The 23607-nt window shown below is 44.1% G+C and overlaps 1 protein-coding gene across 3 annotated transcripts in view; it reads left to right on the top strand.

Moving 5' to 3' along the window:
* The window catches only part of RCBTB1 (RCC1 and BTB domain containing protein 1), an 86390-nt gene that overhangs the window by 10629 nt on the left and 52154 nt on the right, over positions 1-23607 (top strand). For 2 of the 3 annotated variants that reach the window (XR_015051078.1, XM_085854092.1), the window contains exons 4-5: positions 679-837; positions 19657-19764. Coding sequence is in view for 2 of the 3 variants with exons in the window: in XM_085854092.1 (XP_085710218.1) it covers positions 679-837; positions 19657-19764 (267 nt within the window). In the remaining variant the exon portion in view is untranslated. The remainder of the gene's footprint in view (positions 1-678; positions 838-19656; positions 19765-23607) is intronic. The other variant, XM_085854093.1, reaches the window with a different exon arrangement.

Genomic DNA, 23607 nt, shown 5'->3' with positions numbered 1-23607 from the left:
TCCAAGATGCCTGACTGATGGTCATTTTGTTACTTAAACGTGTCCCCAACCATTGCTCCGACATACATGGTCCAATTTTGTTCAGACTTGGCACAAGCACAGTACACAGTGGCATACACCAACACCTAACTTTATTTTGTGATCTGATCAAAGATGGCCGACTGGTAGATTGGCGGACATTTTAGTTGTACATAAATATGGGCTAGCCCTTTATCTCCATACAGCAAAATTACTAAAATGGAGGTATGGCATTTTTATGTCTTTTTTACTTGTTTTACAAGGGTCAAAGTGAAGGAAGAAGAGGAGAAGTTGCATTAGGTTGTGAATGCACGTGATCCAAGTTTATAACATTCCAGTGTTATTGAGTTTGTCCAGTATCTGTTATACATTTGATTAAGATTTTAACTGCAAATCTCACTTGTTTTTTATTTTATGTATGTCAATGGGCTCTTGCATGATACATTAGGGAAGCTTCCTTCACAATACGTGTTCCAATATTAATTGTTTTGCCATTAAATATTTCCTGTTTTGTTGGAATGCTCCTCATACTGTTGAAGTATAGGATTTACACTCTCAACATGTAGGGTCCAGCTTTCTTGTTAACTGCCATGAACATCAAAAGCACTTATCGAGTACCGATGAATACTTATGTTCGTTATGCACTTGATGTTATGACAGGTTTACGCATGGGGTTACAATAATTGCGGACAGGTTGGCTCTGGAACAACCGCTAATCAGGCAACTCCACGCCGTGTCACAGCATGCATACAGAACAAGATTGCGGTTGCCATCGCCTGCGGACAAACCTCTTCCATGGCAGTGTTTGATAATGGCGAGGTAAGTGCAGTGGATGCATGTTGAGGTCTTTATTGCAAAATGAAGAACAGAAAATGTGATTCATTGCACTGGTCAACTTGATCTCTACCCCTGTTCAATTGGTTATAGGGATGGATTAGGAATTTACCAAATTTAAATGAAGATCTCAAAGAAGATTGTATAGTTTGTAATTGTCACGTTTGCAGTTTTATCGTGTCATGTGATCCATGCAGGCTCACTTTAGCGTTGTTGCATTGCATACATAGCACTGTGATCACGGCTGCTTACTGCTCACAATCAAAGGCAATGGTACATCCTCCCAGTAACCTTACATTTTTTTTGTGAATCGGCAGAATTGTCATGTAATATCGGGTGAACAGCATGTTTATTTATCATGGCTTCATCAATATCTTGAACGTTTTTTAAATTTTCCATTCATTGTTTGAATTTGGAACTGCATTCACCCATTTCTCCTCAAAAGATTCAGGTGATCACTTATTTAGATGACTTTATTATGTGGAATATGTTTGCTCATCAGCAGGCAACACTTTTCCAAGTGGATCTTTGTCACCCTCATTCTGGTTTGTCATGCTGCTGCTAAGTTGGTTCATGGTTTACGGTTTCCTGGCTGTGTATTAATAATTCTATTCTGTTCATGAAGAGCAGGGAAGAAGGGTTCATAAATAATTGTGGTAAGGGAACATACTGATTATGTGGGATTTTAGTTTCCCAGATATTGATTAGATCCAGGAACAGGGAAAGAGGAGAGATGAGGATTTTCGAAATCTCTTCCAGGATTCCTTTTTGAAGGAGTTTGCAGATGAGCCTATGAGTGGGGGGTGGGGGTGCGGGTAGCACAGGGAGATTTGTTAATGATCAAAGTGAAATGGCAGATTTATTAAATACTTATTTTGCTTCAACATTTACAGAAGAAGAGTTTGGGAAATAATCAGTTGCTGAGAGAACCTATCAAGGAGATGAAAAAGAGCTTTTAGAGGAGTTCCAGGTAGAAGTTGAAGATATGAAGCAACTAAGAAAGTGAAGACAAGATAAACCTCTGAGGCAGATAATTGGCATCCAAGAATATGGGTGTATGATATGGATACCCAGCAGGATTAAAAACAAGATCTGTCAAAGGGTGGAGGAGCTCCTTGTGAGCCAACGATCATCCATATCAAGTGCCCAACTGTCTGCGGACGTCCTCCTGCAGTTGGGTTACTTTATTTAGGAGGTTGGTGGCAGGACTGGCACTCTGGCCACCGTGAAACACTTCATTCTGCAAAACCTACAAACACAAGGAAAACTGAAAGCCCACTCCGTGGGAGTACCTCCTGTGCTGCTGCCCTTCGCAGGGCAGTTCACTGGATTATGGGATTGGGGCAAAGCCTTCGGGACCCACATTCCTTGATAGGAAGAAAAGCACAGGATAAACTTCCTGGGTCAGTTTGCAGAAGTGTGTGGCAGAGTGGTGCTGAGGTGTCGTCCACCAGACTGCAGTCTCCTTGGGTTAACATGAGGTGGTCCCTTCGGGTGGGTGACTGGAATGTCCTATCCCTTCTTATTCTTCTTCTGAATCTTCTTTTTCTTCTTGCGTATGGCAGCTTGGCTGCCGGGGTAGCTATCATTTCTTGGAAGGACGACTGTGTCGCTGATGCATTGCCCCTCTACCAGTACACACTGGTACTCATTTTGCCGACCTCGGAAGGATGACAGGCTGAGTCAACCCCCTGGTGTAGTAATTCAGTGGCCAACGGGGCTTGAACTCAGGACCCTTGGATACTGAGCCAACACCAGGCTATTAAAAAAGGATGAACACCTGTCTCTGTTATCATCTGAGTTCAAGCATTTGAACATCTGTATTGCAGCACTTTCTGAGGTTTGGAGACTGGATAGTGGAGAGATCATGACAGGTGGTTACACCGACTCTTGGTCTGTTCGCTCTGATGGTTACCATACCCAATGAGTTGCTGTAGCTGTGTTCAATAAGCTGACTCCAATGATAATTGAGGTGACACCGGTCAACAAGCATATTATGAGACTTAGGATTCGTCACTCCTTGGGTGTCGTTTCCCTGGTCTCTGTACATTGTTTTGTTTGTAGTGTAAATGGTGGAATTTCATTGGAAAGATAGGATTGTATAGAGTTGCTTTGTCCGTGGATGTGTAGGAGACATCTCGATGTAAACTCATTCAGGAAACTGTGAGCTTGAGTCTTACATGTCACCACACTGGGGTGGTGCTGTGTTAATTAGGTATGGTTTAAGGATAATTTCTCCCAGGATGTGATTGCCCCTGTGGCTTTTTCCTATGTTTTTGCATTTCAAAACCGGTGTAACAGGATAAGTCGTCCCTGCACAACTCCCCCCCCGGGGGGGGGGGTACTTGTCCTAGGATAAGTCTCCCCCCTCCCTGGATAATTTGCCCCCCTATGGCCAAAAATAGATTTTTTTTTGTTGTTTGTCTCTTGGCTCTTTGATTGGAGTGAATGTTTGTTTCTTGGTCCGTGCGTTGGTTTTCTGGAAATCAAGGGGTGGGGGGAGTTGTCCAGGGGGGGTAGTTAAACTGTTACACCAGCGATAAAAAGGGATCACGTCCTTAGAACAACAACAACCGAGCTGCACATCCAAGCAGGCAGAAAGCCCAACCTCCAAAAGTGACAGCTAGCAAACCATGCCTCTGGAGTGGATGATTGATGGGTGTGATGTCAGAGAGAAGAGGAGAGAGTGTGGTTTGTCAGAGAGTCTCGTGTTGGGCGACAAGAAGGCAGGGAGTGAGGTTCGTTGGCGGAACAAAAGGAGTGTGCAGGACAGAAGTGAGAGAGTCAGGATTGGTGGTTGAAAGAGAAGGGCATTACGGCTGAATTTCCCTCAGCACGTTGAAGAAGACTGCATGATTCTTGTGTTCATGTTGAGGAGAATTGGCTCGCATGGTGGAGCAAGACTGAAAGCAAGACCCTAACCCTAATGGCTAACCCTAATCCTAATGGCTAACCCTAACCCTCAGAGCTGGCCATTGACTGTTTGGCTGGGTTGTGTGAGACCAGCCTCATAGCCTCGTGTTGTGCCATCGGGGAAAGAGACGGTGCCATTTTGCAGAGCAGCGGCGTCGGCAAGGACGATTGATGAAAGAAGCTGCACTGTGGTTCCTGAGCCTTGACGTTGAGTATTGCTGCCCGAATTTCCTCCTTTACATTTGCCCGCCCAGAGAGCGGCTGCACGCCATTTTGGGTGCATTTTCCCACACAGCGACAGAGCATTTTGATTACCTTCAAGCTAACGAAACTCACTTCTGGACCCAAAGCTAAGTGCCAGAATAAAGGAAGGATTTTTCTTTATTTTATCTGTCCCCTTGTCTGTATTTAAGTATGTGTTGAGGTGCCTCAAATGGGAATTTAGTTTTACTTCACATTCTGTTTCATTATTATCCCATTTTGAATTGCTAGTGCGTGGCCGTACGTGCAAATAAAAACAACTTTTCGAACCGCCTGCCAGAAACAATAACCACTCAGGCCGTTCCTTCGCTCTCGTGAACGATGACTGGATTGGGGCATTGTGTTTATAAATGCGCATAAGAAATCGAGAAATTATTAGAATACAGTAAGTCATCACTATCCGGAAGTGGTGCGTGCCCGTACAGAATGTTCACATGCATTCCATGAATTATTGCTTGCATTGAAGTAACAACTGCTGTGATACTTACACACACAGAGTTAATTAAAATCAAGTTTACCTCCCTGTCTTTGCAAGCCATGACATTCGCTGCCATTGACCATTGCCACTCTTACGCCACGGTAACTAAGGCGCCCTTTCCCCATCGGTCACGCCTACGTAGCAACGTGTCCTGTCATTGGTTTGGTAAATAAATGGCCGCAGCAACGTGTCCTGTCATTGGTTTGGTAAATAAATGGCCATAACTTGGGAAGCACTTGTCTGATTAATATCAAACAGTGAAAAGGCACATATTCAGGTCCCCAGCAATATACCTGGCAAGTTTCAATTAGATCGGACCAGTGGTTGTCGAGAAACAGCGGACACACACACACACACACACAATGCTGGAATTATAGATAGATGACCATTGTAAATATTTGGTTTATTTTCATTAAAGGTCCCATGATGCTCAAAACTTTCTGGTTATTTATATATTAACTTGACCTTCCCAGTGAAGAAATCACCCATGTTTCTTTTTTAAAATAAAAAATTGGATAATTGGACCAATATTTCGAACATTTCTGGTGCTTTTCACAACTTGCTATGCCCCGCCCCTTAAAGTTGACTTCAGCGAACCGCAGCGTTGACGTCATCTGCAGAAACTCGCACAGAATGGATTGACTCGAGATGTTGCGCGCAGTATAAAGTACGTACAAATGCATTGTGCACATGTGTTTGCTATCTCACTGATCGCCTTAATTCCTGTGATTGTTTTGCGGAAAAGAAATTTTGCTTCTGAACCATGTATGCACAACAATCACGAGGCATTTATTTATCCCTTTACTACCTTGTCGTATTCGTGTACAAATCCAATGCATGTATGCACAATAAAGGGCTATACCATGTCCACAAAATATAAAATGTGACTGTTGAACCTTGACATTAAAAAAAAAAAAACTTTCAGGGACATAGAAGTAAAATACTAAAGATTAATATTGCATCATTTCAAGGCACAAGGAGATAATTTTAAAATCAAACAATGTGAAAAACCTGCACCCACATTTTGCAGCTTATTGAATTGTTTGTTGAAACCAGCCTGCTGGGATGGGTACGATTCCACATACATGCAAGCCAGGTATGAATGCACTCGACATACATGGGTTTATTCTAAAGTGAAGGTACTGCTTCCATTGGCTTGCTATTCATTAACATTTAGCCAAAATGCTGTAATAAATGAACAGGGAAAAATATGTTGGCACAACTATGACAGACAAATTTATCTGTCCTATTACACGGCCTCATAGCCTCGGGACTCTTACGCATTGACTTGTACATTGTGTGCATGCTAATGCAAAGTACTTGTCAACTCTAGAGTCTAGACTAGTCTGATAAATCCGTCGTCCATCCGACTAGTCCGATAAATCTGACGTGCTATAGCTTTCTTTTATTATTCTCTTTTCTTCATTGTTTTCTACTGGTGCTACATGATGACAGTAGGAGTAAAATAAATAAAAATGCAACAGAACGTCAGATTTATCGGACTACTCTCGACAATTGTGTCACAAGGTGTGTTCTGCACACAAGTTTTCATCGTATCCGGACAGCGAGATTGCTTCGTTTTATGCGCGGAGAGATATGGCCGATTACATGCGCTGGCCTTGCTTGCCATTCATTCGCTGCGGAGAAACAAACGTGTCCGCTGCGCTGGTCAGTCACCTCACTAAAATATTTCTGATATCGAGCAGTATGCAAGTCGAATTTACATTATTGAATTACGAATAGGATTTAGTCTAACCAGTTGTTATTGCCAAGTCTTCCTTCGATGTCCTCCCAATCATAATGAACGCCGGAAATTTCATCGCCATTTTCCTCTGCTTGTCCTGCTTCGGGCTCGAACTGCTAAGGCTGTATTTCATTTCCAGCTGCCTGAACTTCACCTCCCACGACTACGTTATCCGACAATTCTCCATCTGATTCAGACCAAAATCCTTCATTTCTCTCACACACTGTCGCTTCCAGACAAATCAAAGTCCATGTCATCCATTATTCAAAACCAAATGTTTGATTTTTTTTTTTAAAGCAGAAATGAAGGAAGCGATTGAGTCTATCAATCGAATGTGGAAACGCACAGAAAGCCAATAGAATCACGTAGACCACCAACCCGAGTAATTTACGTGCAGCCTTTATCATCCTGCAGTTGACGTCATGTGGGTTATGCCCCTTTCAGTAGAATTTTTAGGGGTGTTCCCGAAGAGGTTTGTTTTTTTTAATTTTACATTTTGCAGAACGAGTATTGTGAAAAAACATTGTCAGATCTGAAATCACGATGGAAAACTCCTATTGGATATATATATATATATATATATATATATATATATATATATATATATATATATATATATATATATATATATATATATATATATATATATATATATATATATATATATATATATATATATATATTGGCACACCCCTTTCTTTGTTCCACCATCAGATTTTTGTTACTGCATGAAATGAAACAAGATTTGGCAAATCTACTAATGATATTATTGTCTTCCTGAAGAGGCCCCTCAAAATTCGTTTTGATGCATTTTCACAAACTCCAACCGATTCCATTCAAATTCGGTACGATTATGGCTTTTGGTCCAACTTAGGTCATTGGCTATAAATTTTTTCCACAACACTTCCAATATTCGAAAAAAATCGATAAATCGACATCCCTTTTGGGATTTTCCATTCAAATCCACTCGAGTTTAAGGCCTACGGGGGACGCAAATTTCCACTTTGGCCCGGGCACTGTTTACCTCCGCTACGCCAATCATTTGGGGGGGGAGTCTGAGTGCTTTGGGCAATCCTGAAGAGTTGTAGAGTGCCTTCAAGGCTACTTGATGTTGCTGGTGGATGTCTTGGAACTCACCCAAGCTGTTAGGGTTAGGGTTAGGGTTTGGGTTCGTGTTAGGGTTAGCTACCCTAACAGCTAACCCTAACCCTAGCAGCTAACAGCTAACAGCTAACCCTCACCCCTAACCCTAACCGCAACACTAACCCTAACCGCTATCCGCTAACCGCTAACAGCTATTCAGGAAATTTGCAAGAAAGCCTGGGCAACGCCGGGCTTTATTGCTAGCCCGAGCAACGCTGGGCTTTACTACTAGTGTATATATATATATATATATATATATATATATATATATATATATATATATATATATATATATATATATATATATATATATGCAATTTCAGTACATTTGGGTGTCATGGGACCTTTAAACCCCATATTTATTTAAGTTGCTTGTGTCTGTCTATTTGTCGTGGGTTCAAGATAAACCCCCTTGTGCTGTGCTTCCGTCCCATGTGCTACCGTCCTAGTGAAGCGCCTTGCTGTTTCTTTCCTGCACACGCCATAATCTCTGAGAATCTCGGCTGTAATCGTTTGGCCATCTGTCCAGGTCGGTGCAAAACCCACTGGACTCAACAATATGCTCCGACTGAGGCGAGTGATCTCGTGAAGGACTCATTCTATTATATGCCACGCTCGAGTCTGTGGTTGATCAGTGCCCCATGCGAGATACTCTTCTCATCTTGGGCGATTTCAATGCATTGACTGGCACTGACAGGGATGGTTATGAGACATGTGTTGGTCCCCATGGGTATGGAACTGTGAACCAAAATAGCACGAAGTTCTTTGACTTTACAAGAAGTCATGGATTTATGGTGGCTGGTTCATGGTTTCAGCGCCCACAGGCTCATCACTGTACTTGGTATTCCAACGCTGGTGGTGTGGCAAAGGACATCAACCACGTGCTTGTGGATGGTCGCTGGAGGATGAGCCAGAACTGCAGGGTCCACCGGAGTGCTCAGTTCCTCAATACCGACCACAGGCTTGTTGTAGCTACTCTGAAGTTGCAGCTGAAATCCAGGAGAATGGTACCATCACAGCCTCAGCTTGATGTTGGCAAGCTCGAGAATGAGAGGGCAGCTGAAGATTTTGAAAACAGGCTGAGTGGGGATTTGGGGGGGGGGGGGAGTCTGAGTGCTTTGGGCAATCCTGAAGAGTTGTAGAGTGCCTTCAAGGCTACCATCCTTGATGTTGCTGGTGGATGTCTTGGAACTCACCCTATAGCGAAGAAGAATTTTGTCTCTTAAGGGACACTGTATACCATTGACCAGTCGCAGGGCCAGGCTTAATGGCAGAGCTGAGCTGTTCAGGGAGTTGTACGTGCGCTTAGAGTGGAGAAGGAGGCCTATGTACAAGGAATCTGTGAGGGGGTAGAGTATCACCTGTGGTCAAGTGATTCTCGTCCTTACAGGGGAATTCATACATTGTGTTCACCCAAGCTTATTCGTCGGTGTACTGCAGTTGGAGCGGAGGGTGGTAGGCTCTTGACGGAGGACTTTTTTTTTTAACATGCACTGTCGAGGCTCATGTGAGACCTAACGTACAGAACGTACAACAAGGGGAGCAGGAGACAAAAGGAGCAGGAGAGGGAAGAAAAAAAACATTGAGGAACAGAGACATGAGATCTGTGGAAGGGATGTGGTGGGGTACACAGGGTAAACAAGGTGGACACTACGGGGATTTTCAGGTCCTTACACAACAGGGACTTTCAGGAAGGAAAGCAGGGAATTTGAAGGAGGTGGGTTTGAGATGGACTAGCGGGGGTAGAAAATATCATGGTTTTGGATGGGGAAGATAAGAGGTGGTGGTGAACAGCTGTTTTGAAGACCTGGAGGGAAAAGTGGGATTGAAGAGAGTGTGGGAGTTTGTTCCAAAGGTGGGGAAAAAAGAGGAATGAAAGGGTGAAGGTTAGCAGTGATTTTTGAATTTGGTAATTTTACCAGAAGTAGTTTGCTGGCGGACCTTGAGCACCCTGTGGAAATATCAGGGGGACATATCTCAAACAGTCAGGGTGTTCGGGGCCGGAGAGGAGACGGATGAAGACAGAAAGACCACCAACCTGCCTGCAGTGATAGAGTGAGAGACACAAAATACTCATCCTCATCGTGGGAGATACCAATTATCCCAAATGCCTCGGTTTCCACAGCGGAAGCCGAGAAAGGTGAGAGTCGGGAGCACCAGCCCAGAGTGGAGGGCATTACTCCATCAGGCTGCGGATGATAGTTTTGTATGTGGTCAGGACCTCAGGTGTGCCAAGGAAGGACTTTGCATGATGGAGGAATCCCAGTCGGCGACTGGCTTTGGAAGCCAGCTTGGAAATGTGGGCTTCTTCAAGAGGATTGTTGAGAAAGTAGATTGGGGTTGGGTGGGGTGGGCGGGGGGGGGAGGGTTCCAGACGGTCGTTTCGGAGAGAGATTGTGAGAGTGTGAGATTTGTAAGGGTTGAAAGAGATGTTCCACGTATTGGACCAGCTTGTGTTTTTATCCAGATCTGCAGAGAGTGAAGTGGCTGCTGCTTGCCAATCTGAGGGATGACAGATGGTACGGCAGAGGGTGGAGTGATCTGCAAAGAGATAGAGAGGATTTTCCAGTCAGAGAGATCATTGATGAAAACCAGAAAAAGAACAGGGCCCAGAACACTGCCTTGAGGAACTCCAGCCTGAACAGGAAGAGGGGATGAGAGGACTTAAGGGTCACACGTTGCTGTGACAAGAGAGGAAGTCTGTGAGCCATGAGTGGAGATGTCCTTGGATACACAGGAAGAGAGTTTGGTGAGCAGGGCAGGATGCCAGACCGCATCGAAGGCACATGATATGTCGAGGGAGATGGCTCTGAATTCATGTCTGGCATTGAGGATCTCCATCCATTGTTGGAAGAGCAGAAGCAGCATATCCAGGGGAGAGTGACCTGGTCTGAAACTAAATTGATCAGAAATCAAGCCATTGGAGAAGAGGAAAGATTTAATTTCTGAAGTGATGATGGATTCCATAACCTTGCTGATGATTGGTCTGTAGTTGCAGGGATCTGTTTTTGCACCTTTATATGCAGGGCATTCATGTCTGCTGATTTCCAAGCAGATAGCAGATAACCTTGAGCATATTAGAGGGTGAATAGAACAGAGAGAGGGTGAGCAAGAGCAGCAGAACATGTTTTTCGGACACATGGGCTGATGCTGTCTGGACCGGTTGCAGAATCTGAGTCGAGGTTTGACAGCAAGCTTTCGACCTTGTCAGGAGAAAAGGACACAGAGTCCAGTAGCAGCTGGGTGTGACTGGATAAGGTGGGTGCAGAAAACGATGGGTTTGGGACACAATATTTAAAAGCAGACACAGAGTTTCGGCATTCAACCTTTTCACATGCAGTGTCAGCTGTGGTAAGGCCATTTGAGGTAAGGGAGGGGATGGAGGGGGAATATACACCAGAAACGCTAACTAGTTGCCACCAGGATTTGGAGGAGGGAGACAGGTTTGAGAGTTCACACTTGAGATTAGAAAGATGTTGTTTTCTGCCTCCCCTGAGGGTAGACACACACTTGTTCCGAGCTTTGTAGAAGGAACTGAGTTTGACTTCAGTTGGATTAGCCTTCCATGAGGCGAAGGTAAGTTGTTTCAGGACAACTGCCTCACCACAAGCTTCAGTGTACTGTGGGCTGGAGGAAGTTCAGGACTATTGAAGACTAGATGGGATAAATCTGTGCATGAGAGAGAGCAAGTTTCTTTGAAATAATTCCGAGGATGAGTTGATGTCGGAGGAAGTCGAGATGGGAGACCAGTCTAGCTGTTTGATGCCTGTTTGAAGTCCCTGCCAGTCAGCCTGAGTGAAATGCCAGACTCTATGGCGCTGAGGTGGTTCTCTAATAACAGTCAGTGAGATATCTACTGGTAAAAGGACCAGCATGTGGTCAGATGAACCGATTGGAGTGGAGTTAGAACAACAGATATTTTCAAGGAAATTGGTCAAAATCAGATCCAGAAGAGATAGAGTACCGTTGGTTGAGATCCGGGTCAGGAAGTTGACAGATTTTGTCGGTCCCAATGAGTCACAGAAGTCTTTTGCGGAAGTGCCATGGCAGGAGAGAGAGGTACTCACACCCTGCCAACTGGCATGATGACAGTTGAAATCACCACATATGAGGAAGAGAGAGTTGGGATGAGAGCATAGAAGTTGGTCCATGTTTTTTTGGAGAGTGAGATGTAAATTGAGTCATCACTGTTTGTGTCTCCACCCTCCTCACATCGAGAATTCGCATCCCCACCCTCCTCTTCCCACCATTGGGTGGATGAGGGAAGTTTAGTGGATGTAGTATATCTTGACTTTCAGAAGGTATTTGATAAGGTATCACATGGGAGGTTGTTAGCCAAGGTGAGGGCATGTGGAGTGGCTGGTCAGGTATGTAAATGGATTGGAAACTGGATTTGTGAGAGGAAGCAAAGCAGCCCCTAGTGCCAGGTATCTCGAGGTAAAGCTAATAGGATTTTATGTTTTATACGTAGGGGGGTAAATTATAAATGAAGAGGCAGTGTTAACGCTGTATAGGAACTTAGTGGGACCTCATCTGGGATATTGTATGTAGTTTTGGTCACCACAACTCAGGAAGGACAAAACTACCAGAGAGAGTGTCCAGCGTATAACAACAAGAATATTGCTAGGCTTTGTTCGACAAAGCTCGGGGGAGTGTCAGAAAGAGACAGCACTTTATACAGGTTGTGTCAATGAAAGGTTAACCACTTCAAAACTTTATTAACCAAAACACTGAGTAATAAAACAAAACGTTAACTCAGAAAATGAAAACAAATTCATGGAGAAATGAAACTCATTATGTGTTAATGCGCTCATAGTTTAGATGTTCGATGTGAGCACCCCCACACACACACACACACACACACAACATTCATTCACACGAATTGTGAAGTTTTCAATGACGTTTCTGCAGGTTTTAATGGTTACTGTCTGCACATAAGCCTCAACTGCTGCCTTCACATCAGGTTCAGATCTGGGGTGTTCTTTAGACGTTATCCTAACAAGCTCTCCAGAAGGAAAAAAAATCCAGCAGAGTGAGGTCGGAGCTGTGTGGAGACAATTAATTTTCCATACGCAAACTGAGAACTCATCCGAATCCCATAACCTTGCTGATGGTTGCTTGGCTTGTTTCTGGGATGCTCTCCATACTTAGTACAGAACCTCGTCTGGATGGAATCGATTAATTTGGTCTCAAAATACTTCGTGACAATGTTTACTCTTTGCTCCTTGAAAACGTCATTTTTTTTCCATAAAATACTTTGGTTGTACTTGAATGACTTTTCCAAAGATCATTGACCACTCCTGCAAAACAAAAAAAATTAAGGTAATGACTAAAAGTACAAAGGTCATTTGAAGCGGTTAACCTTTTATTGACACACCCTGTATACGAGAAAGTAGGTGATTAAAGGGGATTTGGTTAAGATTTTTAGATCCTGGTGAAGGATCTCTAAGTCTTACTCGCGTTGTTGTTCTTCATCTTCTTCTTGTGGACTTTTTTGTTTCACAGCCTACAGTTTTCATCGAAACTTCCTGAAACTTGGCATATATATGTAAAAATACCCTGCGCAGACAGTACCCATCTCCGATTTTTTTTTTTTTTTTTTTTTTTTTTTTTTGTATACCTTGGTCGAGGCTCGTATGAGAGCTAACACACAACTCACAGCAAGGAGGCATGAGACAAGAGGGGTGGGAGTGGAAGGGACAAAACATTGGGGAACAGACACAGGTGAACTGTGGAAGGGAGAGGGATGGGGATGGGACGGGGAACATGGCGAGGAGAAGATGGACATTACAGGGACTTTCAGGAAGGAAAGCAGGAGAATTGAAGGAAGTGGGCATGGGTGGATTATCGGGGGTAGAAAAGATCGAGGATTTGGATGGGGGAAGATAAGAGGTGGTGGTGAACAGCTGTTTTGAAAGCCTGGAGGGAAGAATGGGAAAGAATAGAGTGAGGAAGTTTATTCCAAAGGCGGGAAAAAGAGGAATGAAAGAGTGAAGATGAGCAGTGATTCGTGATTTTGGTAGTTTTACCAGAAGGGGGTTGTTGGCGGACCTTGAGCGCCCTGTGGAAATGTGGTTGGGACAAATCGCAGAGAGAGCAGGGGGGGCAAGGCTGGAGAGGAGTCGGTAGAAGACAGAAAGACCACCGACCAACCTGCGGTGATTGAGTGAGAGGCCCAAAGACTCAGCTTCATTGCGGGAGATGCCAATGATCTTAAAAGCCCTGGTTTCGACAGCGTGAAGTCGAGAAAGGTGGGAGGCAGGAGCACCAGCCCAGAGGGGAGAGCAGTACTCCATCAGGCTACGGACAAAAGCTTTGTAAGTAGTCAGGAGCTCAAGAGGGCCGAGGAAGGACTTTGCACGACGGAGGATTCTCAGTCGGCGACTGGCTTTGAGGCAAGGTTGGAAATGTGACTTTCCCAGGAAAGGTCATGGCAGATAGTGAGACCCAGAAGCTTGAAAGAAAGACTTCTTCCAGTGGATTGTTGAGAAAGTGGATGGGGGGTTTTGTAAACGGTCCTTTCAAGAGACATAGTGAGAGTGTGAGATTTGTGTGGATTGAAAGACATGTTCCACGTGTTGGACCAGTTTGTGATTTTATCCAGATCTGCAGTGAGCGAAGAAGCTGCTGCTTGCCGGTCTGAGGGATGACAGATGGTACGGCAGAGGGTGGAGTCATCGGCAAAGAGAAATAGAGGATTTTCCAGAGAGTCCGAGAGATCATTGATGAAAACCAGAAAAAGAACAGGGCCCAGAACGCTACCTTGAGGAACTCCAGCCTGCACAGGAAGAGGGGATGAAAGAACTCCATTTAGGGCCACACGTTGACTGCGACAGGAGAGGAAGTCTGCGAGCCATGAGTGGAGATGGCCTTGAATACCATGGGAAGAGAGTTTGGTGAGTAGGGCAGGGTGCCAGACTGTGTCAAAAGCACGTGATATGTCCAGGGATACGGCTCGGATTTCCTGTCTGGCATTGGAGGACCTCCATCCATTGATGGGAGAGCAGTAGCAGCATATCCAGGGTAGAGTGACCTGGTCTGAAACCAAATTGATGATTGGAAATCAAGCTTCATTGGAGAAGAGGAAGGATTTCATGTCTGAAGCAATGATGGATTCCATAACCTTGCTGATGATTGGGAGAAGGCTGATTGGTCTGTAGTTACAGGGATCTGTTTTTGCACCTTTTTATGCAGGGCAGTGAAGTTAGCAGATTTCCAAGCAGATGGCAGATGACCTTGGGAAAATGAGAGGGTGAATAGAACAGAGAGAGGGTGAGCAAGAGCAGAAGAGCAGGCTTTGAGGACACGTGGGCTGATGCCGTCTGGACCGGTTGCAGAATCTGACTCGAGGTTTGGAAGCAAGCTCTCCACCTTGTCAGGAGAAAAGGATACAGAGTCCAGGGACAGTTGGGTGCGACTGGGTAAAGTGGGTAGAGATAGTGATGGGTTTGGGACACAAGATTTAGCTGCAAACACCGAGTTTAGACATTCAGCTTTATCACGTGTGGAATCAGCAGTGCGGCCATTTGAGGTAAGGGAGGGGATGGAGGGGGAACATACACCAGAAACAGATTTGATTAAACGCCACCAGGATTTTGAGGAGGGAGAGAGGTCTGAGAGTTCAGACTTGAGATGAGAAAGATGTTGTTTTCTGGCTCTCCTGAGGGTAGATACACACTTGTTCCGAGCTTTGTGGAAAGAACTGAGATTGCCCTCAGTTGGGTTTGCTTTCCATGAGGCAAAGGCAAGTTGTTTCAGGACAACTGCCTCGCCACAAGCTTCAGTAAACCAAGGGCGGGAGGAAGGGTAAGACAACTGAACACGAGAGGGGATAAATCTGTGCATGAGGGAGAGCAAGTTTCTTTGAAAGAAAGATTTTGAAAATTTCTCCAACAAAAAAAGTTATGACGTCAAAATATCTCCGCTAATGGAAATCGCCTAAAAAAATTATCTCAAACTAGGCAAGCTTTTTGAATTCTGTTTGCGGGAATCGAACAGGGCATTAACAGAGATGAATTACCACACATATGATACATCACTATGACATCATATCAATTTTTATGACGTCATTCCTATTTTTTGACTTTTTGTTTCACAACCCAGAATTTTTATCGGATCTTCATGAAACTTGCCATGTATATGCAGAAAGCCCACACACGGGCAGTAACCATCTCCGATTTTGGAAATTCTTCCCAGAAATAAAGTTGACGTCATAATATTTCTGCTCATGGAAATCGCCTATGTCGAGATCAGGGTCTGCAATCAAGCAATGACTACACCAATCGTCGTAGAGAAGAGGTTTAATGCGCATCAAAAGTGTATACACGAGAGTCGAAAGGCACAGAATACCTACAGTATACCAGCCCAGTCAAAACTCTGGCCCGCAAGCAGTTTGGTTTACTTTATATATACTTTTCCTGCTCATCTGGTTTCTTTGAAAGTAACAACACCCCAGCAAATATTCTCTCCTGGCCTGACAAAGCATTTATCTTTTCACAAGCAAGAAGATCTGTTATTGATCAGGCAGATCTTTATCACAATATATATTATCGTCTCATTCTACTACAAGATGTTCCCTTTTGAACTATACCAAGACAGTGCTGATTTATGATTGGGCTTCTCTGAGCCCAAGGCTCAAAGAATGTTGTTACAAGGGCCAACAAGAAAGCCAGATGTTCAGCTGCACGACAAAGAGACAGAGACAGAGACAGAGACAGAGAAAGAGACACAGACAGAGAGTGAGAGTGAGAGTGAGAGAGAGAGAGCCGACTGGCTTTGATTACCAACAGTCAAAAATGGTAGCTTACTGAGAGCATTTTAAATGCTTTGGTTTCCTCAATTAAATGCTACATTCAATTTTAAGAAAAGGTAATCCTGTTAATTTGGCTGCTTTCATCTTGGGAGCTGTTCAACAGCTCCACACCTATACCATTATCTCCGAAACTGGGCAAGCTGTTTGAATTTTGTTTGTGGGAATCAAGCCGGGCATGAGCACAGATAACACTGGGGAACAAATTTTTTTTCTTATCTGTTGCATGAGATTTTTAACTTATTCTAGGTATTTTTTTCAATGCTGATTTCAAATCTGAAATCAGTTTTCCTCTACATGCTCTAGTTTTCATGCAATTTGAAACTTGCGATTTTCGCACAAAAGGACACCCATTGGACACAAAAAAGGACACAAAAGGACACTCTTTGCACTCGGGATAACTTGAGAACTAGGGGTGCGCTTTCGGACTTTAGTGAAAATATACGATGCCTAAACTGCGAAATAACTATAGACCGTATTCGTTTTGCTGCTAATGATTTGCTCACAATTTATTTGACATCAATTTTCTTTATCTTTATTGATATTTATTTGTCTTTATTGATATATATATATATATATATATATATATATATATATATTCTTTAACTTTATGTTTTTCTTTAGTGTCAGATCTGATCATGGCTTCTTCAATAAGACATAAATGTGTAAATAATCCTGATTCATTCTGTTATGTAGGTGGCTGCCACACTACTTCGTCAAAAGCGCAATATAACATCGTTTGTAAGACGTGCCTATAAAGCCTATTTTGATGTTCCCCTTGGCGACCAAGACAAGAAATGGGCTCCTCATATTGTATGTCATAATTGTGAGGAAATGCTTCGTGACTGGACAAAAGGAAAACGAAAGGGTCTGCCTTTTGGAGTTCCCATGGTTTGGCGAGAACCCAAGGACCACGTAACTGACTGCTATTTTTGCCTGGTCAACACAAAGGGGGTCGGCAAGAAAAACCAGCAAAAGATCTCCTATCCCTGTATTCCCTCAGCAATTCGACCTACTCCGCACTCTGAGGAACTCCCCGTTCCAGTCTTTAATGGTTTTGTCTTATTTGAAGATTAAGGCAGTGAACATGATCAGCAAGAGCACAAGGGTCGTGATGACGGGCTTCAAGAAATGGTTTCAGAATCCAAAGCCTCCTCATCTGATACCAAACAGTCATCAGCCCCTCAGCAGTTTAGCCAACCGGAATTGAATGACTTGGTGCGTGATTTGGGGCTCTCCAAGAAAGCAGTTGAGGTATTAGCCTTCAGGCTGCAAGAAAAAAATCTGCTTGACCACTCTGCAAATGTTTCATATTTCCGAAAGCGGGACCAGATCTTTGTCGCCGTTTTCTCAGAAGACAAGCAGTTTGTTTACTGCCACGATATCCCAGGTCTTCTCAGGCAATTAGGTGTTACTTCGTATCATCCAACAGAATGGCGATTATTTCTGGATACCTCAAAGCGCAGCCTCAAGTGTATTCTCTTGCACAATGGCAATGTTTATGGAGCGGTTCCAGTTGGTCTCTCAGTGCATTTGCGATAAGAACATAATGACATAAAAATGGTCATTGACATACTCAAATATCATGAGCACAACTGGATCATTTGTGTGGACCTGAAAATGGTCAACATTCTCCTTGGTCAACAGAAAGGCTTCACAAAGTTTCCATGCCATCTCTGCATGTAGGACAGCCGAGCTCGAGAGAAACACTGGATCCAGAGGGAGTGGCCCATTCACGAAACTCTGGAAGCAGGCATGCCAAACATTGTGAATGACCCAATCGTCAGCCGAGAGAAGATAATTTTTTCCCCACTCCATATCAAGCTCTGCTTGATGAAACCGTTCGTGAAGGCATTGAGTACTGATGGTGAATGTTTTCAACATATAGTTTCTGCTTTTCCTGCTTTGTCTTTCGTGAAGATCAAAGCAGGTATGTTCGATGGACCTCAAATTCGTGCCCTTGTACGTGATGAGGAATTTGTAAGGAAGATGAATGACAAGGAGAAGACAGCATGGCTGTCTTTCGTCGCAGTTATACAAAACTTTCTTGGTAACAAAAAGGCAGATAACTATGAGTTTCTGGTTACTAGAATGCTGTTGCCAGAATCTTGGGTGCAACATGAGTGTCGAGCTCCATTTCCTGAATAGTCACCTTGATCAATTCCCTGAGAACCTTGGGGCTGTAAGTGAGGAACAGGGAGAGCCCTTCCATCAGGACCTCATGACTATGGAAGAGCGCTACCAAGAGCGATGGGACAAAAATATGATGGCAGACTACTGCTGGAGTATCAAATGAGATTGCCCTGTGGAAGTCCACAAATGCAAGAGCTACAAGCACAAATTCTTGCCTGAATAGGACCTATTTGAACTTTACATTCCATCCTTATCAATTGTTCTAAATCACCTATCGTCTTTATGTCGAAATATATGTTAATTTAAATTTGCTTTTAATTCAAATTGTAACTTAACAAATAAATGCTGAAAATGTTGAATTGCAAAATGTATGTTTAATATAAATTTGCTTTTAATACAAATTGTAACTTACCAAATAAATGTTGATAATGGTGGATTGCAAAAAATCTAGAGCTTACAGAGAGAAACTAACTTCAGATTTGAATTCAGCACACTCAAATTAGGTAAGATCAAGTGCTGGTATCAATGCAACAAAAACTTTGTTCCCCAGTGTAATTTATCGCAAACCTGATACATCACAATGACGTCATATTCGTTTTTATGACGTCATCATTAAGAGGACGAGGATCTTAGCTCATTTGAGCTTGTTAATATAATGAGGGATATTGACAAAATAAGTGGAAAGATGCGTTTTTTTTTTTCCAGCAAAATAGACAGTGATCCGACCAGTAGCCATAGCCTGAGGATAAAGAAGAGGAGAGAGGCCAGTAATAAAGGAAGGGTCTATCACTTGGAGAGTCGTTTATGCATGGAATGGTCTCACTGGGAAGGTATTGGCAGTAGAAAGGTTTAAATTGGAATTGGATAGGTACCTCGAATCATTGGATATAGAGGGGTCCAGGTATATTAGCAGGAATGGTAGGTAGTTGAAGTGTGGATCAGTCATTGTATATCCGTGATATCTGTGAGTAGGTCTCTTCAAAGGGTGAATGTGTCATTGGTGTTTGTTCATTTCTCACCCTACAAAGAGGTTCGCCCCTCGCCCTTCACCCCTTCCCCACCCCGAGATTAATGTCAGATTGAATTAGAGGTGGTGTTGGTGTCAAGCAGCTTTGATGGGCTAAATGGTGTCCTCCAGCGACAAAGTTTATTGTGTAACATCAATTCCAAATCATTTCTGGCCCTGATTTTTGTAATGCATTAACATCTTTATGTATTTCTTTAATTTGAACAAAATTGTGATTAAACTTCTTATTTTTTGACTAGATATTCTGTATTGAACTAAATGCATTTCTTAATTCAATGCCTTTGCTTACTTCTCAGGTTTATGGCTGGGGTTACAATGGAAATGGCCAGTTGGGTGTTGGCAACACAGTGAACCAGCCTACACCATGTCGTATTGCTAGCCTGCAGGGCATGTGCATTGTGCAGGTAAGATGGACGGACAAAGCCAGAGTAATTTACGTGCAGCTAATTTGCATATCCCTGCCAGATTCTTTAATCTGATTATTTTGAAAATGATGATCTATACTTTGGTGCTTGGGAACTGAAGCATTCTTGAAGGTTACACAAATATACAAAAGGAACTTTGATGCAGGAGGAGGCCATTCAGCCCAAAGAGCCTACACTGCATCAACACGATATCAATTCCCTCCAATGGTTTATCAACTTAAATTCACTCGAGGAGCGTGTGAGAGGTGGATGAGTGGGGATGAGAACAGTGTAGCCAGCACAGACATCATCGGCATTTTATCCACATATATAATTTGACAAAAATACTGTTACAATTCTGATAAACTGGCCCTCCACCAAGGCAATGGCACGTGACATTGTGGTCCCAAGACAGTTATTTCATTAGTATTCGTTTTAGATAGCCCTTCTCTTATGTGTAGTGGGTTTATGGGACAATATGCATTGCGTGGGCTCTAGGTAGTGTTTTTCTTTCCATTCTTTACCTATCTGTCATTCTTTAGGCTACATTATTTTGCTTTGCTGTGCATGACCTTTCTGCAAGCAAGCCATTTGCACACGTATGCCAAAACCTCTTCAAATTATGCGCCATTATCCAACAGACATTACACCTCAGACTTCACCAGACTCAAACCCCAATGTTGCAATATTAAAACATCACAACAACGCCTTTATAAAAATCATCACACCATCGGACCACAACCCAAGCTTGCTTACCTTCGCCATAAACAGCCATAACTAATGACCAAACAACTCTATCACAAATTACCACACAACAGCTGCGACACTACACCACTACTGCCATTGCTCAACCACCGTCACCACCGACGTTCACCCCCAACTTCTGCACCGGCAGGAGATGGAGGAGCCCGATGCACCATAATAGATACTAGGATCGGGACGTTCTGGCATGTAACTTGAGGCACAAATGTCTGCTAAGCTCTGTTTGACGTCGTGTGGATAGCCCCAGCATTCTGCTCATTTATGGCCTCCATTGGGTGTGCGGAACACGTTCGCAATTGAGGTGTGCGACCAAATGCGCACTGCCATGTTAATCTTGGAGATTGGTTGCGTGGTAGAGCGCAGAGCAACCTGGATTATTTCCACTGCCGAACCATCGCATGGGCGGGGCCAACAACGTGGTAATGGTCTGCAGACTACTGAGGGTGCTGGAAAACATCCATTGCTCTGCATGATTGCTCCCAAACACCGTTGCTACAAATGGATTATAAAGGGCTTTGTGTTCCACACATTAGACTTGCTTGGTTCTCTGTCTGCATGTTATTGGGGTCATGGTGTGGTGACCAACAGAGCTTGACGGAGTGAGCGGAACGGACATGAGTGCGGAAGAGCCGGATGCCAGACTGGGCATAGTTTTAGACGGTACACCTGCAGGCATCCTTACACTTCTTTGTTAAGACTATCTTTTCACTTGTTCTTTGCTTTATTTCCAAACCCACCTTGATCCACATCCTCTCTGCACATCACTTGCCAATCACCGTGTTCTCACCGCACCTCTCTAACCATGCACCATAGACACCCTCAGTTTCACCCCCCCCCCTTCCCTCTTCTCAACTGGATTTGTGTTGATCCATCAACCGATGGTGCCTGTTTTGTTCGTATAATGAAGCTTGTATAGGTTTTAGGATCGGGGTAACTCTGCAATGTGTCTCTTGTGTTTGTAAATAATTGCATTTCTTTTGCCGCACCTCACCAGTCCTTACTTTCCCTGCTACACATATTTTCTTTTGTATTAAATCCCTTGCTTATCGTCCACATAGTTTTCCTCGCCCTTGCTGAAAATATACTTGCTTGTTCTTGTGAACGTACCCAGTTCGTAGCGTCTTTGCCTTCACCGGTCCAGTGTAGTCCGCACGTGGCGTTAGCCGGGAACTTCTACCCCATGTGATTTGCTCTTGTTGGCCAGCGCAAACTCACTGTATCGCTCAGAAGTAATCTGGGAATGTGTTGAGGGCACAAAACTCACTTGGTGTGGCTGTCCAAAGGTAAGATACTCATGCGAAGTAGTGATACCCGAGCAGGATTGGCAGCATTCACATTGGCAGTACCAATCAGCGTTCGTTGCTGCTTAACAACCCACCGGGCTATGGAGTTATGTATTTGTGGCTTGTGGCCTCAGGACAGGGAGTTCAGGAGGAACTTGAATGCTTCCCCTCATGATGAACCTCAACCCACAGGCCGTAACAACACATTATTGTTATTACTTTCAAATTCAGTTTCTCCTTAGGTCAGGTCATGTGCCGGAGCAGTGCGTCACTGCGTCCACTTTCCGCCGGTACTCCAGGGGCTTCTGTCTGGCCATCCCCCAGCCAGATGCCTAGCCCATCCCCATCTCCTTGAGATGCCAATCAACCACGAGGCACGTGGTCATCCCATTGGCTCCCTACACTCACGAGTCTCCCTCGCTGAGATGATCTGATGAGCAGGATCAGCGTTAGGAAAACGAGCGTTAGGTTTCTCCTCCTGCTCCACTATCCCATTTTCCCAGGCTGTGCTTTCCACCAAATTCAATCTGCTTGGCAAGCAAAGTAAAGAGAGTGATAGTGCTCTTGGTAGATGAATAAAGCTGAGAGGATGTTCTATAAAGATGTGTTTTAAAACTGTCAAGACAGATATGGAATGCTTGGGATTGCACAAACCTGATGCAATGGATGAATCCACATATGGATGAATGCCATCATTCAACCAAGCCATGAAAAAGGGGAAAATGGTTGTAAAATGTTGAATCTCTTTGAATCGTCACAAAACTGCATCTCTTGCATCACAGACAGGTTGGATTTGACCACCTTCTTTATGGTATAGCACTCTCTGCCGTTTCCGTGCTCTGTCCCTCTGTGGAGGGACAGAGGGAGGGAGGGAGCGGGATATTGTAATCGTCCGGTTTGTTTGTCTTTGTTTGTTTGTTTGTCTGTCTGTCTGTTAGCAACTTTACGGCAAAACGGCTTCAGCAAACACTATCAAATTTAATCCACAGGTGGGCAAGGAACCTTGGACGACCCCTTTAACTTTTGGGTCCAATTGGATCAAAGGTCAAGGTCACGAAAAGATCAAAATCGTTTTTCGCTCATAACTTCGTCAAAAATGATCTGATTTACTTCAAACTAAGCTTATAGTGAACCTTATTCTGTGCTGTATCACGTGATTGGGTTTTCGTATATCATGCCTCGCCCGCTAGGAGTGGCAGGAATGTACTTCCGGTCGCGCAATAAAGCGGAGTTGATGCTGGCACGCTTGCTTCTCGTGTTCCACTGCACCTCATACACTCGAGTTGGCTGACGAGGATGGTTGAAAACGGACGTGTGCCCGTTTTCGTCGGAGACGACTTCGAATTGTTTTCAGAACAATTGGGATGCTATTTCCACGCGAATGATGTGGTCGACGAGAGCAAACAGAAGTCGATCTTGCTCGCTTCGCTTTCGGCGGAGCATTATCGACTACTGCGTGATTTGGTGGCGCCGGACAAGCCCCGTGATGACGGGCTGTCGTTTCAGAACATTGTGGAGAAGATGAAAGCACACATGGCGCTGGAGAAGTCATTCCAGCTCGCTCGATACCAGTTCGATCACCTCTCGAAAGGGGCAGAGGAACGCGTCGCTGATTTCGTGGCGCGGATTAAGCATTCTTCCGTGGCCTGCAAGTTCATGGCGGGGGAGCGTCCAGCGCGGCTCAGGGATCGTTTTATCGCTGTTTACAAGATGCGAAGATGGTTTCAGCGGTTCTACGGCTGAAGGGTGAAGCCATTACATTCGACTCGGCGGTCAGCACGGCTACAGCGGTCGAGCA

This window comes from Eptatretus burgeri, chromosome 14, assembly GCF_056783735.1.
Source record: "Eptatretus burgeri isolate ZD-2024b chromosome 14, Ebu_testis_v1, whole genome shotgun sequence".
Taxonomy (NCBI): domain Eukaryota; kingdom Metazoa; phylum Chordata; class Myxini; order Myxiniformes; family Myxinidae; genus Eptatretus; species Eptatretus burgeri.
The sequence above is the reverse complement of the archived record's forward strand: the minus strand, read 5'-3'. Positions and strand labels throughout refer to the sequence as shown.